This window comes from Phodopus roborovskii, unplaced genomic scaffold, assembly GCF_943737965.1.
Source record: "Phodopus roborovskii unplaced genomic scaffold, PHOROB, whole genome shotgun sequence".
NCBI lineage: Eukaryota > Metazoa > Chordata > Mammalia > Rodentia > Cricetidae > Phodopus > Phodopus roborovskii.
Genome location: NW_026126460.1, coordinates 24,174,151 through 24,189,028, shown reverse-complemented (window position 1 = coordinate 24,189,028; position 14,878 = coordinate 24,174,151). Strand labels below are relative to the sequence as shown.

The 14,878-nt window shown below is 44.9% G+C and overlaps 1 protein-coding gene and 1 pseudogene across 1 annotated transcript; both read right to left on the bottom strand.

Moving 5' to 3' along the window:
- Positions 1-2,630: 2,630 nt before the first annotated feature.
- On the bottom strand, positions 2,631-5,978 carry Kcne4 (potassium voltage-gated channel subfamily E regulatory subunit 4). The gene is made up of 2 exons (XM_051190543.1): positions 5,746-5,978; positions 2,631-5,167 (listed from the first exon to the last, which is right to left on the bottom strand). Exon 2 carries the CDS (start codon positions 5,139-5,141, stop codon positions 4,629-4,631), a length of 513 nt encoding a protein of 170 aa, XP_051046500.1. The 5' UTR covers positions 5,142-5,167; positions 5,746-5,978; the 3' UTR covers positions 2,631-4,628.
- Positions 5,979-12,733: 6,755 nt separating this feature from the next.
- LOC127226552 (L-lactate dehydrogenase B chain-like) lies at positions 12,734-14,363 on the bottom strand (annotated as a pseudogene).
- Between the last annotated feature and the right edge of the window lie 515 nt (positions 14,364-14,878).

The following is a 14,878-nucleotide window of genomic DNA, read 5'->3' as shown; positions in this document are numbered from 1 at the left end:
CTGGAACTGCACAGAAGCTCCGAGTGTGGTGTTCTTTAGATTAGATCGAGTGTGGACATGTCATAGTATACACGCCGAAGGGGTGTCATGAGCTCCGCATCGTGCACGGTAGTTACGATCGCTTTCGTTTCTTTTGGGTGATGACAAGGAGCAAAAGAAGAAAGCAGGGAGAGAAAGAAGAAAGAGGGAAAGAGGGAGGGGAGGAGAGAGAAGAGTGAGAAGCAGCACTAATAAAGACTAAGCAATGGCTGAAAATCAAAGACAAGAGTAGGGGCGTGGTCATTCATTTGTGAACAGGAAAATAATTTCCCCAGGACGAGAGAACAAAATCTCAGCCCTGTGGCTTTCGTAGTACAGTCAGTGCAAGAAGAGAGGCCTGGATACTGGAGGAAAGGGGGGGAGACAGTTCCTGCCCCCCTTCTTTGACCCTGAGGCAAAGGCCGGGCTTCAACTTCAAAAAACAGCTAGAATGATCCAGCATCAGTGGGCCACAGGCTCCTTCAGTCAAGTGACCTTGGCTGCTTGTTTCCATGGTAACAATGTACATCCCAAACTCTTCTTCCTGTGTAAGAGGAAACGTTTCAGAGAGAGGGGAAGGCAGGATTTCACACTGGCTTTTCTCTCTTCTGACCCTTCTTCTGAGTATTGCAGTCTCCTGAGGAAAGCATCCCCAGAAGAGGATGTCTCTGTGACACTATTAGCGATGCATGCCTGCCCAGGACACAGTTTTAAAGGAAGATGCAAGTTGTATTGGCTTTGCTTTCGCACGTGCTGGGTGTTTCCCAGCAGCCCACTATTTCTTTCAAGATTGGCTCACCAAATAGCAGGCCCAGCATGTTGCCCTTGTGTTAAAAGAGAGAAGTCAGACAGCTTGGAGAGCTTGCCCAAAGCTCCAGAACACACAGTAGCAGAGTTGAGCTGGAAAATGGACTCGACAAATCTGGGTGTCTACCAGCTCCCTCAACATATGGTGCCCCTGTAGTCCAACCCTAGTCTGAACCACTGCCCCCTACCTCCCTGCAGCTGGTTGAATGTCTGCCCCCACCCCAGCCTCGACCTCCACTCTGTATCCTGCAGTTTTCTTCAGGGTTAAGTCCTGATTTTAAGAGTATGGAACAAAAATATGCTATGTTTAAATATGGAGTTTAAAATGCACTGTAAGATCAACATTCTGCCTGTCCGACATCTTGTGTTAGAGCAGCTTTTACCGGGTGATACATAATCTATCTTTCTCCAGCCGAACCATGGAGGCACGTCTTACCACAAACCCTTCGATCACAGCTCCATAGGCACCATAGGGTCCACTTTCCTACCAGAATCTGGAGCCAAAAGCACTCAACCCTTGGCTCAACTTCAGCCCTTCCCAGTAGTTTGGATCCCATGATTCTGTCCCTGAAAGAAACTCTCCCTTTGCAGTATCTCTGTGTGACGCTGACATACAAAGGTATACAACAGCATGGAGCCAGCAGGATGTCCATTTACCTCAGCCTGTACCATTCACGTGCATTTGAAATATGTTTCTAATATCTGAGGTGCACGGGGCCAAATTCCCTTCACAGTTTTTCACACGCATGAGTAAACCCACACAGACTAAAACCCCTTGGGCCTTAGGTTCTGCTTAGAAGTTCTTTTTTTTTAAGAAAACAAATATTCCATTAAAACGACACAGTGTACTCTGCATATTTTTAGGACAATTAGAGTTTAGAATTCCCTCTTCTTCCGCCCATTGCAACAAAAAAAAAAAAAAGTTTCTTAACTGTTTCCTTACCAAGAATGAATAAAAACTGAGGTAAAGGATTTTCTTATCTTTAGCATACTCTTCCCATGCTGCTTGTCAGTGTTACTGGATGACAGGTTGAGGCCATTGTTACACATATTCCAGAAGGATCCAGGCTTGCTTGCTCAATTACCAGGTCAATCCTTTTTAGGTAACTATTTGCAAACCTATGGGAACATTTACTTGAAATAGAAAAAAAAAATGAAACTCACAAGAAACAGATGCACATAAAAGTAAGGAGATTTTCTCCTTGTGTATGTGGTTTGAAATTAGGTCATAGGCTTTGGTCATTTTTCTTTAGTGCTTATGACTGGGAAAATAAACTTATAAAGAAGAAACTGGCTCAGCCTATGAGATAGAGATACAGCAAGACTAAGAGGGAGAGACCTAGAAATGGTTTTTACTAGGGAGGAATCTGAACCAGAACCCCAGATGTGGACTTTGCATTTGATTATGTGCATAAGTCTGTTCATATGGCAACACCCTGCCCATTAAGCCCAGACTGCTGGGGCCACACATGTGGATGGTGTTTGCCAAGTCAGTGTGCAAATCAAATGTTTTCTTACAACCAAATTTGGAGAGACATCTTAGCAGCACTTGCCAAACCACTCAGATTCAAGTCCAAAAGCTCCCGGGCCTTTTGAGAAGGTGATGTAAAACCACCCTTGGCTTGTTCTCACATGCCTACAAAGTGGACCAAAAGATGGAAATGACGTTACCTGCTCACTCTATGGCAAAAGACATGCATGCATTGTGGAGGCCTGACCCCTGAGGTGAGTAGAATCTTGTGATGGCTTGTAATGGCATAAAGACTAGAAATTATAGGTATATTCAAGGATCAAAGAACTATGACTTCTCAGGGAAAATGTGTTTATTTAAATTAAAAAAAATATCGTGAAAATTACAAACCATTAAATACAAAAGACAATTGCCTACAACTCAATGTATTAGAAGGAAGTATATACATCACTTTGTAACAGGCGCAGACAGACTTGCACCAAACCAGGATTAAGCAATGGAAAATGTGACAACGCACATGTCTGTCGCAGTAAAGTTTCAGAATTCAAGTGATTCCAGGCAAGAGGCCAAACTTAGCTTGGCTTCTTTCAACTTAAACGGCCCCCTTTGGAGTTAGTCCACACTCTGAATCTTAAAGTGAACAGAGGGCCCCTTTTCCCCTCCGAAGTATGTTACCCCTACCTCTGTGTCAAAAACTGATTGGAAAACCAGCTCCTATACTGTTTGCCTCCCATGGGTTCAGCAGTAACCTCTTTGTCTCCAACCCAGGGAGACTCAGGATAAATAAAAATTAAAGAGGGTTTTCACTAGTCAAACTTGGCCTTTGGGGTTTGCTTTTTGTTGTTGTTGTTTGTTTGTTTGTTTTTGTTTTTCTGCTTCCTTCTGGAGGTCTTCAGTGGGCTGCTTGCAAAGTTCTGGACCACAGATGATATGGAACACCGGCAAGTGGTCCTGGGAGTCTCCTTTTAGCCTTCTCTTCCCCTCAGCTGGGAGTGTTAACGTCCTCCCCTCTTTAGAACTCTGCAGAGGAAACTGTGCTGCCTCTCCCGTCCTGTCCTGGGAAAGCTACAGTAGGGATGACCGCTGATCAGCCCCAAACTCCCCAGTCACACATATCTAGTCTCCAACTGTGCCTTTAAGTCAACACATCCTTCTCTAGACTAAGCGGCCAAAGGGGAAATACTTGGTCCAAACTTCCTCACACCAGGCCAGGGAGGATTTATCACACAGTACAGAGTCTAAAGATGTCCTCCCAGCCCCCTGGGGCTGCACTGCCTCCCGATCCTCATGAAGGCAATGAGCCTCATGATGACATGCCCAGGACCACACAGTAAATGATCGTCAGGGCTCAGATGACGAAGCACAGTGTTTGGACCGAAGCTCTGTTCAAGTTCTCCTCAATGTGCCCTTCTAGGTCTCAGCTATGTGACAACACCCCAGATGGTGAGGCCTGCTTGTGTCCTCGCTGGCCTCGGGAAGCTAGTCTGGGAAAAAGAGCCTTAGCAGAGCCATCGATGATGTTGCCTTGTGTAACCCCACCATTACCCAATCTGTAAAGGTCAAGAGGACCACCCTCAACAGCCATCCTGAATGCAGGCTTGATTCTGAGGAGGCCCTCTGACAAAGAAAGCCACGCTCACCTGCAATGTTGTACAGTCACAAGTCAAGAGTTCAAGCTCACAGGTGAGACAAAAGCTCAAAATAGGTCATAGCTTATATCCCCAGCTGATGTGGACCTATGTACACATTGCTTTCTCCCCTTGCATTGTGCAAACAATCTAGGTACTACCTCCAGCTTTCTCCATATCAAAATTTCCCGTCAAGCATTCCCCCTCCTAATCCAAAAGACCTCCAAAAGAAATGTGTAACTCTCAGTGGCCAAATGTTACAGGCACACAATAAAGATACTTACAGCCAATCAGATCTAGAAGAACAAAGCTCTAGGCAAATTAGCAAATCAAATGTAGTCCTTCAGCCTGCCCTAGGCAGTTGTCAGCCCTGGGCACAAACAGATGCTGCAGAAGTTACCCAGGGCATCCAGTGAGAAAACAACACATGATCCAGCCAGATGCTGAACAGGGACCCCCAACACCCAGAACCAAGAGTAAATGGTCATGCCGTGGTGTCTCTGGGACATTTTCAGTGGTGGATCCGAACCACAGGAACCTCGATGACTCCAGCTAAGCCTTGTCTCTCCCTCCCGCATCTTGGGGGCTTGCCCACAGTCTGTTCAAAGTGGCAGCTGCAGAGCAAAAGTGAAACCAGGCAGTTGGCAAACGTCTTTCCTCTGTCAAGCGTGGCTTATGGAGCCACCTCCAGAGGCCTGGGGGTGCTAGGAATTCTGGTGGATGTTTTCTGAAGACCCTTCACTGCTCTCATTGACAGCGGTCTCGGAGGTCTCCTCCAGCTCATCGTCAGCCCCTTCCTCCTGGATGGTGAGGTGCACATCTGGAGAGGAGGACTCAGAGCTCACACTGTCCCCTTCCATTGAGCAGAGGGTGCAGGACAGAGCAGGCGCCACGCTCTCTTGCAGCATATTCAGCATCATGGGTACCTGCACTGACCTCAGGCCCGACATCATGGGAAGCGGCTTCATGGCCTCCCCCCACAGCCTCTCCTCATCTTTGTACAGCAGCAGGAGGCTGGACTTCTTCTCCTTCCTCTTGGATTTCATGTAGCCCAGCATGATTCCAATCAAGAAAATGCCATAGAAGGACATAACAACCAGAATGTAGAAGTATTCATTGCCATTACCACCGCTGTTACTAGGCACATGGGACTCCAGGGGGCTGCTGGAGGCTGCGGCGCTGGGGTGTGTACTGTTCAGAGGTTCCATCCTCAGCATTGAAATGCCTCTCACACAGCCCGGGTCTGGGGAGAAAGCTGCAAGTTAGACCTTCCACATGTATCCACAGCACAGGCAGAAGGCAAGCACATGGCCCGTGAAGTTGCAATAGATCAAAATAGGTAATTAAGAACAGGAACGAAAGAAACTGCAGAATGTAAGGCATCTCGTCAAACAGCTAATGGGGGTTACTTCTGAGAGCCTGGAGCAAGTAAGAGAAAACAAGGGAGGGGAAAACTTTCACCAGATAGAGAGACAGATGATAAGTAGATGATAGATAGATAGATAGATAGATAGATAGATAGATAGATAGATGGACTTCATTTGCACTTCAGAAAATAACCCTGCATTAGTTCTAAACTTTAAGTATTATATATCATATAGGGTTTCATAGGGAAAAAAAATAGTATCTCAACATTTCAAAGGCATGCTTTAGCTGGCAGGGCAGAAATGAACTTTACATTTTATTTCAAAAGCTTCCACTTTCTTAAATCCAAAGTTACATTTCCTTAGAAGAAGAAAACAAGCAAGAGAACTTTCTCTGCTAATAGTAAAAACTATTCCTCTTGCGTGTCTCTGAAGAGAAGGAGCCTCCTTAACTTACCAAAGGCTGCCAGTGCGTCCCAAGTGTGGAACTCCTAAACGGCTGAATCCGAGGACGTTTCTCTTCTGTGTTGGGCTCTGAGCTCTGACAGCCCCGCTGCTGGCCTTGGGATATATAGTCAAGAAATGCATCGTCACGTGTTCCGGGAGGAAAATTTACAACTGGGGTTGATTGTGGCGGATCAAGCAGTGAACTCAAAGCACACAGTTCAACTCTCTGAACTTTGCAGCTGTGAAGAGGGGGGGGGGAGTAGGAGCTGCTTGCTCCTCCCATCCCAGCTCAGAGCAAGAGGCTTCAGGTGGCCAAAACTATGTGAGAGAAGAGGAGAAAGAGAGTATTGCATCAGACATGTCCCCCAGAAGCCTGCTGTCACCAACAAAGAGTTTATGTTCTGTTTCCCTTGCAGGAAATAACCAATATGTCATCTATAGGTTTTCACAGGAAATCCAATCCTGTCATTAGAATGAAAGACATTGGAAGCAAGGGCAGAATTTATAGTGAAGAAAAAACAGCTCGTTTTAAGTTCTATCACTAATTGATAAACCCTTTCATATTCCATGCTTCGGACTGGTACGGTAAAATTGTTAGCTAGTGAGGGACAGCGAGCAAGCAGGGTTCTGAAAACCAAACTTTAAGTTCATTTCCTCTTCGCCACTGTAAGATGCAAGGCTGGCTAGTGCAGATTAGCCTTTTAAAAACACAGAGAGTCTACCTGCCTCCACACCAAGCTCATAAATATATTCTTTATAGTTTTATAGCTTCTTTGGGGATCTTCCAGATTCTTTCTCCCCAGGGCTTGGTGGACATCTATAATCCAGTAGTTAAGAGGCTGGAGCAAGGGAACCATGAGTTCAATGTCAGCCTGGGCTGCAAAGGTAAACCCTGTGGGAAAATAAAAATCTTCCAGATCCTCTTTAGCGATCTGTGTGAAGTGGGAACATGCTGCTGAGAGCCGTTGAGAGCTCCATTCTGCCTTACATGGTCGCCTCTGAAGCAACCACACAGACTATGCACACATGGCTGGGTATCTCAGGCAGGTCATGAGAGAAGCAGGCATCCTATCAGTGAACCACCAAACAACAAGGCTCAAGTTCTAAATACCTAGATGGGCTCTGTCTTTAAAAGGCTGCTGTGAGTGACATGGGAAGAGCCACCAAGGAGTTGGTTGCCAAGTCACTTGCTCCCTGGGATGTTTACTCTAAAAGGTTGCCATCCTAAGTCCAAGTAAGCTGGCAGTAAACTGCCCCTTTCCTCTAGTAGCCTCCAACCTCAGAGCTGCAGCAGGACTGGAGTGCAAGCCAACTCTAAACATAGCATCACTCACTGGTGGGTCCACTGTCACGGAGTTGAAGCTGAGGAGAGGCATGGAAACTTTCCTCTGGCTGCTCAAAGACATGTGGACCATGTGCTGGAATTGTCATTGTGAGTCTGGCTTTATGACTGATGAAAATTTACACAGGCATGGTGGGAAAAGAATTGAACCAAGAGTCCATGGTCCTGGACTACCCACCTGATGTTTTGGTGGGTGGGCACCCCAAAACTCCCCAGCTGGCACTGAGGTGTTACCTGCCATTGATCTCAACACCAAGGTTGGAATCAATGACATTTTCTCATATTTGTACAGCTGTGCTCAGCACTCTGCCAGTTCAACTCCACAACTACATGGTAGACCTAGCCTTTCCCACCGGCCCTCTACATAAGTGCTGGCAGATGTTCTTCTATATGTGCCTGTGGTGGCACATCTGGAAGCTTAGAAAAGAAAAGACCCATGGGAAGCATTCTTATTGGTACTTGCCATAGTATTATTGCTCAAGTACCTTAGGATGTGCCACCAAGTTTAAGGAAAGCTACACAGCCAGGTGTCAGAAAGCAGAGGCTCAGTAGCCAACAAAATTAATCACAGGCTTGATCCTACAGCCCCAAGGACAATAGTCCTGGCTTCTGGAACAAATGTAGAAAGAGTCCAAAGCACTAGGAAACTAGAAACAGAGAAAGAGTCCAATCCAGTGCAGGGGTTGTCCCAGGCATCAGAGAAGGAAGGCCCCATGAAAACAGACTGCCTGCTGGTGGCCCTGTGATGATACCCCCAAACTGCAAGAGTCCTTCTAGGAAACGATTCAAGGAAAGCAGTGAGGCTGACCCCCTCCCCCCGGTAGAGATGATTGCTTAATTTATGTGGTCTGGTGAGCAACCTGCCTCAACCTCCTAGCTCTGAAATCCCAGATGTATGCTATTGGCATTCAGCAGTTTACATGAATGCTGACACTTGAACACAAGTCTTCATGCTTGAGTGGCAGGCATTTTCCCAGCTGAACCATCACTCCCTGTTCAAGATTTGAACACAAGTCTGTGGAACACCAAAGCCTGCTTGCTTCTGCTCTCCTTTGTCTTGCTGAAGGGAAACTAAAAAGTGATTCAGAGATAGAGTAGAAAATGAAAGTTTGGTATTTATCCAACTTCTTTGGGGTCTTTATAAGTCTTAAAATAATATATCTAGATGACCAAGTGCTCATACATAAGTATGAACATTCCATTGCAAATTGTTTTCTTTTTTCCCCCTGAAGTTCATGCTGTTCTAAGCATTAGAAGCTGTGCATCCTTAAAAGATTCTAAAAGGAATATGTTGGTGAAAGAGTAATACCCTTGTCCTGTATCCATGTGACCCCAATTACAGCCATTCCCCTTTAGCCTACATGCACAGCTTGTCTGTGGTCTCATGTTTTGATGTGGTGTGTTGTTTTCTTTCTCTCTCTCTCTCTCTCCCCCTGACTCACCCCGGCACACACTTTCTCTAGAGCTTTCAGTATTTGAGGACTTTCATTTCCTGGTGACGTCATTTTCACCAGATGACCCAAGAGTCCCTGGCTGCACATCTCTGAAATTATGTTAACAGCTTCAGTGACTAAACAAAGTCCATGCTGGGATAACAGCAGAACCATGAATCTCATCGGATTAAACATAAGCACAGAGGGCAGAGATCTGACCCAGCTCTTTCTCACCCATGCTACGTGACTGGCTCCATTGCATAATTTCTCTGTTTTTGCTTTAGCCACCCGCAAACATGTCAAGAGGCAGGCGTGTCAAGAAAAGGATCGTTATTTGTGCCAAGATCCTCAACAGTGTCCCATCATTCATCTCTCCCACTCATGACCAGCCTGGACTGCAGGTCTAATAGAGCGTTGCAGAACAAAATCCCCTGTGCCCACCATTGCTTTTGTCCTTCCAGAACCTCTTTCTGAGAAGTTGTATCTGGGAATGCTCAGGATGGGTCATCCCTGAGTCACCCTCCCTGGACGCATAGTTCTCAACATTCCTAGCACTTGGAATGAGACAGGGACAGGGCTGGGTATCTGCCAGGAATGTAGTACCACCTCCAGGTCCTCCCTATAACACAGGCTATGTCTAGGGGCATAAAGCTATAAGCAGGGCATCGTAGACATCATCCAGAGATGGTTGGGAAGAAAGAACCCACAGCTCATGACAGTAAAGATTAACACTGTTATTAGATCACATTTATTATTTATTTTTCAAACTTTTGTCTGGTATTTATTTAACAAATATTTGGATAATACCTACAATGTACCAGGAATTGTGCTAAGCACTTCTTAGATTTTTTTTTTTCTACTTAAGCCTCAGAAATACCCTATAAGGTGGGGCTGGAAAGACATCTTACTGGTTGAGAGAACTGACTGTTCCCACAGAAAACTTAAGTTCAGTTCCCAGAACCTATGTTAGGGTACTCACAACTGTCCATTACTCCAGCTGCTGGGGATCTGACACCTCTTCCAACCTCCTTGAATACTTTCACTCATGGGCACATACAAACACACACACACACACACACACACACACACACACACACACACACTGAAAAATAAATAAGACAAATCTTAAAACAAAAACTATAGGATAGTCTTGACTTAACTTTCCCTGGGGAGATGTAACCAAACAATTGTTCTCCCCAGATACATGCCAATGACAAGCTAAAGTAGAACCTCACCAAAGTCCAGCTTGGTGAGAGCAATGAATTTATTACCCTTATAAAGCATAGATAAGGGGTGGCTTACACAAGTAAACCCAAAACAGCTACAGCACTGCAAAGGCCCATGCTCTGAAAGCAAGGAAGTTTCAGTAATCCCCCTGTCTCCACTCCCCACAGTACCAACAGGTGCTGGGAATCCAACTCACTTCTTCTGGAAGAGTAACCTGTGCTCTTAAATCATTGAGTCATCTCTCTAGGCTGTCAAGAGTTGACAAGAAGTTATTGGATCTGCCCCAGATTTCATCACAGGACAGGGAAATGGTGACTGTAGAGAACAGATATAAAGAGTGGTAAGACCCACAGCCGAGGCTGCTGTGACACCTTGTAGGACCTGCTTCTTCATCCTAACCATCACCTGTGTCACAGCTTGGAGTGGTACCAGGCACATAGCATATATCCCCTACCATCATTAGAAACACTGAAGGGGAATACAAAAAGACAGTGAATAAAAGCTCTATGCATCATCTAACTTAAATTTAAATATGAGGACCAAAAATTATTTTTCACTGTTTCATTCCTAGCACCTAGAGTGGCACCTGGTCCACAGTGAACCTAAAAATATGTATTGCTAGAGGATCTTCTCATACTTTATTTGATATTTGCAAGAGGCAAATGAAGACAATGAGCAGTATTTTTATGTAAATGTAGATGGCTAAGCCTAAAGGGGTAACATGTCATGTCACACAGCAGGAGGCATGGAACCACCGAAATGTGCCCCACCTCCTACCAAAACTGCGCCAGACACATACTCCCTTTCTGGGACACACAGTGCTCAGCGGCTGCTGGTCACTTCCTCTGGCCCCACTAATGAAGAGGTCAGGCTGGAAGAGGACACTGAAGATGAGCATCAGGGATTCCAGCTGAGAACAGAACTGACATTTACTTTTTCAGTGTTCTAAAGCTTTTAAAAGTTTTCTTAAAACCTTCTAAGTATCAGACAGTTGCACAAGAACCCAATCAAAACCAAGATCCACTTAGACCTAATTCTTGCGTGTACCAAGGGTGCCTTGCTCTGGGAAGGGATTCACACGCATTTAAGAGCCTGTGCTGGGATTTTGCAAAACAGACTAAACTAGAGATAGCAGGAAGTGGGGATCTCCCTTCCTCCAGGGATCTGCTTCCTGAGACAGCCAGTTCCCATCACCTTTCTCCATCCAGACACAGCTGGGATTCTAATACATGGGGCAGCCCAAGGCAGGCAGGCCAAGAAGGAACTCTGCTTTTTCTCTTCTCTTTTGAAGGTTCACACACACACACACACACACACACACACACAAATAGATAGATACACACATACAAATACACACATACATGCATACACACAAATACACACATACTATACAGATACATACACAGATACATGCACATATATATACATACACACAAATACATGTATATATACACACACATGCACACACAAATATGCATATCCATGCACACACAGGGAAATGCACACATACATACATATGCACACACGTGCATATCAAGCAAGTGATCAGTCGCTGAACTACACTGCTATTCCCAAAAGTCTCTATCTCCCCACAATTCCGTCTTGTATTTTCAGAGTCAGCCCAGCTAGACAGAAAGAATGGATTACTCCTCAAGGTAGCTCACCTTTAAGAAAATCACTCATTCTGCCTTTACCTGTCAGGTCACCCTGAGACCTATTCATATCAAAGGTGAATCTTCAGACAAAGAAATGATTGTGAAAGTCACACATACAAGGAGAAAAGAGGACATGGGTACTAGAAATGACAGCCAATAGCCAGGGCCATGCCAAGAATATGAGCTCATTCTGGCCTCAAGAAATAATTCTTCGAAGCTTGCAGAAAAAAAATGATATCAGGAACACTGGCATGGGTCAAGCAGTAAGTGTGAATAGAGATGAATGCATCCCAGTTCTGCTGGGGTTTCCTGAACATTGAAGAAGACATGTGCAGTACTGAGACTCAGGTAAACTCAGAGCTAAGTGTCCCAGGGTTAATATTCCCCAAATTCCACCCAAACCCATCAAACTCCTTGCACCAGGCCTCATTGTGCAGGATGACTACATCTGTTTGGTCTGTACCTGTTTATCCACTGACTGACAGATTCACTTATTCAAATAAATATTTCTGTCTTGCAATAGATAACTTACAAATCATATAGTCAGGACAACACAAATGAGATGGCAAGCCAAATAAGTCAAAAGCAGAAAAACATGGGCTTGGGGCTTTGTTGAATGTTAGCTTCATAGCTGAACAAACAATTTGGGCTTCCTCTTTGAATTAGTAAAGACATGTCTATAATGAGTCATTTCTAAGTCAGTACTATAGGCCTGTGTCTGCTTGGTGCAGAAACTCCCCAAGCCTGGTGACAGCGTCACACACCAGTCAACAGGCCTAGAAGAAACCTGAGTATTTAAAGAACCTCTTTTGAGAAAGAAGTTGTGTAATAGGGACTGTCCTTCTGTATGTATGTTTCTTTTATTGGTTGATGAATAAAACACTGTTTGGCCAATAGGAGGGACCAGGAGAGGGGAGGGTTCTGGGAAAGGTAGGCAGAGAGAGACCAGAAGGAGATGTTATGTAGCCAAGGAAGGAGTAACAGATCCAGACCCTTCTCCAATAAGATAAGACCACATGGAAATAGTTAGATTAATAAAAACAGGTTAATAATTAAGAGAGAGCTAGCCAACAAGAAGCCCTAGTGATTGGCTAACAGTTTTGGGGTTTTTTGTTTGTTTGTTTGTTTGTTTGTTTTGTTTTGTTTTTTAATGCTGCAATAGCTAACTTTATTTGTTCAAGAGCTCCTAGAGCAAACATCAAGCAAGCCTTGGCTTTGATCTGTGAGCTCATATCACATGTCAGGGGAGAAGCAAATTGTGACCTACGTACAAGGCTAAAGAGTAAAGGCTCATGGTTAGTGACACTGTAGGTGTGAATCCTACAGCCTAGAACCTGGCAGTCACAGGTCCTTTAGGTCCTTCTGGATGTCCCACAGGGGTCCACACTCTTCCTGAGGTGAGCAACCTCATTGCCCTTCAGCTTCGGTTGATGACACTGGTCAGTCCTCTGGCATTGAGGATGCATGGAAGACTGAGGAAGACTTCACTCTAAATGCCAAACTCCCCTTAACCATTGTAGACACAGGGTGAATCTGGGATAGGTTTCTCAACATGAATTCAATGAGGTCAGCCACACTTAACCCAATGGCCCAGCTGGTGTATCCTTTTAGCTTGATGACTTCATAGACACTATCCACCACCATCTTATGCATTTCCTTCCAGTTCTCACTGCCATTGTCCCTTCCCATTTCTGGATTCAGTTCCTGCAGGGAGACCCCTGCCACATTCACCCCACTCAACATAGCCACACTGGAGTCGCCATGTTCTCCCAGAATCCATCCATGGCAACTGCTGGGGTGAATGCCAAGCTTTTCAGCCATGAGGCAGCAAAAGCAAGCAGAATCCAGATTGCATCCACTTCCAATCGCATGGTGCTCAGTTTCCAGGTAACATAAGTAAGGATATCCACTGGGTTGGAAACCACAATGATGGTTCAGTCAGGGCTGTACTTGATGGCCTGAAGAATAATGAACTTGAACACATTGACATTTCTCTGCACCAGGTTGAGCTGACTCTCCCTCCTCCTGCTGGTGGACTCCTGCAGTCACCACCACAATCTTAGAATTGGCTATCACTGAGTAATCTTTTTTTTTTTTTCTTGTTTTACATATCTATCCCAGTTCCCTCTCCCTCCCTCTTTCCCTTCCTCCCATGCCTCCTGACCACCTCCGCCCTCCCACCCCCTCACCCCTCACCCCCACTCCACAGGAAGGGTGATGCCTTCCAGGAGGGACCAACAAAATCTGTCAAGTCATTTGGAGTAAGGACAGAGTAAACTTTATCTGCCACAATCTTAGGAGTCTGAAGGAACAAGTTCCCATGCTACAGATCCATCATCTCTCCTTTGATCTTGTCTTCTAGGACATCCACAAGGGCAAGTTCATCAGCTAGAGACTTACCCAAAATGCTGATAGCATGTGCCATTCCAAGTTGTCCAATACCTACAATGGTAATCTTATAGTTCTGGAGGGCTGTTTCCTCTTCTGCAACTGGGGTGATGAGAAGGGAAACCACTCAACCACTGACCCTAGATCAGCAAGGAGGAGGAGGTGGAGCCACCGCCCAGTTTTATAATTACTATGTCTCTGTGTGCTTATTTGGGGCTTAAGGGGGACAGGACCTGATTAGGAAAAAAAAAAAACTCCAGCAATAGTTTTTTGTTGTTGTTATTGTTTTGGTGTGTGTGTGTGTGTGTGTGTGTGTGTGTTAACAATAAAAGTATATGAAAGGCTTGCAAATGACTATTATTCCTAAACTCAGAAGTTGGAGACTGGTGGGTCAGAAGTTCAAGGCCATTCTGAGCTACATATCAAGCTCAAGGCCAGACAAGTACATGGGAGACTGTCTCAAAAAAAAGGCAATGGCCAATGGTTTTTAGAAATCAAAGTAAATTTTACCTCTTTTGTCAAACCAGAGAAAAAGTTTGATTGGATTATCGAAGTGTAGGTATGGGAACATAAGCATGTCCATGGTGTCAAGGGACCATATAGGTTCCTATACCACATACCTGGACCCTTTTCATACCCCACCACTGGCCAATACTGAGCAGTGCACTTGACAGTATGATGCCAGTCATGTTACCAGTACCTTGATTGCAACTGTCTGAACCCAGGAATGCTGCATGAGCACTTTGCTCTGTATCAAGTGCCTGCTAAGTATTCCTTATTAGCTAGTACTACAAGTCTTTATCAGCATCATATGCTTAATATGCTCAACACTTTTAAAATGAGATCTAGTTTTTACATAATTAAGCTTTCCATTATAAATGATATAAATCAGTATTTTTAATTGACTCATAATATTATATTAGCATCCTGACTATCTAACCCCAGCATACTCTCATCATTCCAAAGACACACAGCATATTCCTTGCCACTCATTGCCATTCCCGCCTCCTGCAGCCTCTGAAACACCCACTCCGCTTTCTACTTTGGATCTGCCCATTCTTGGCAATCACAGAAATGGGGCTTGGCAAATGACAAGTG

Coding starts and splice junctions, on each gene's coding strand:
- Kcne4 (XM_051190543.1), bottom strand. CDS start 5,141: ATGCTGAGGATGGAACCTCTGAACAGTACACACCCCAGCGCCGCAGCC.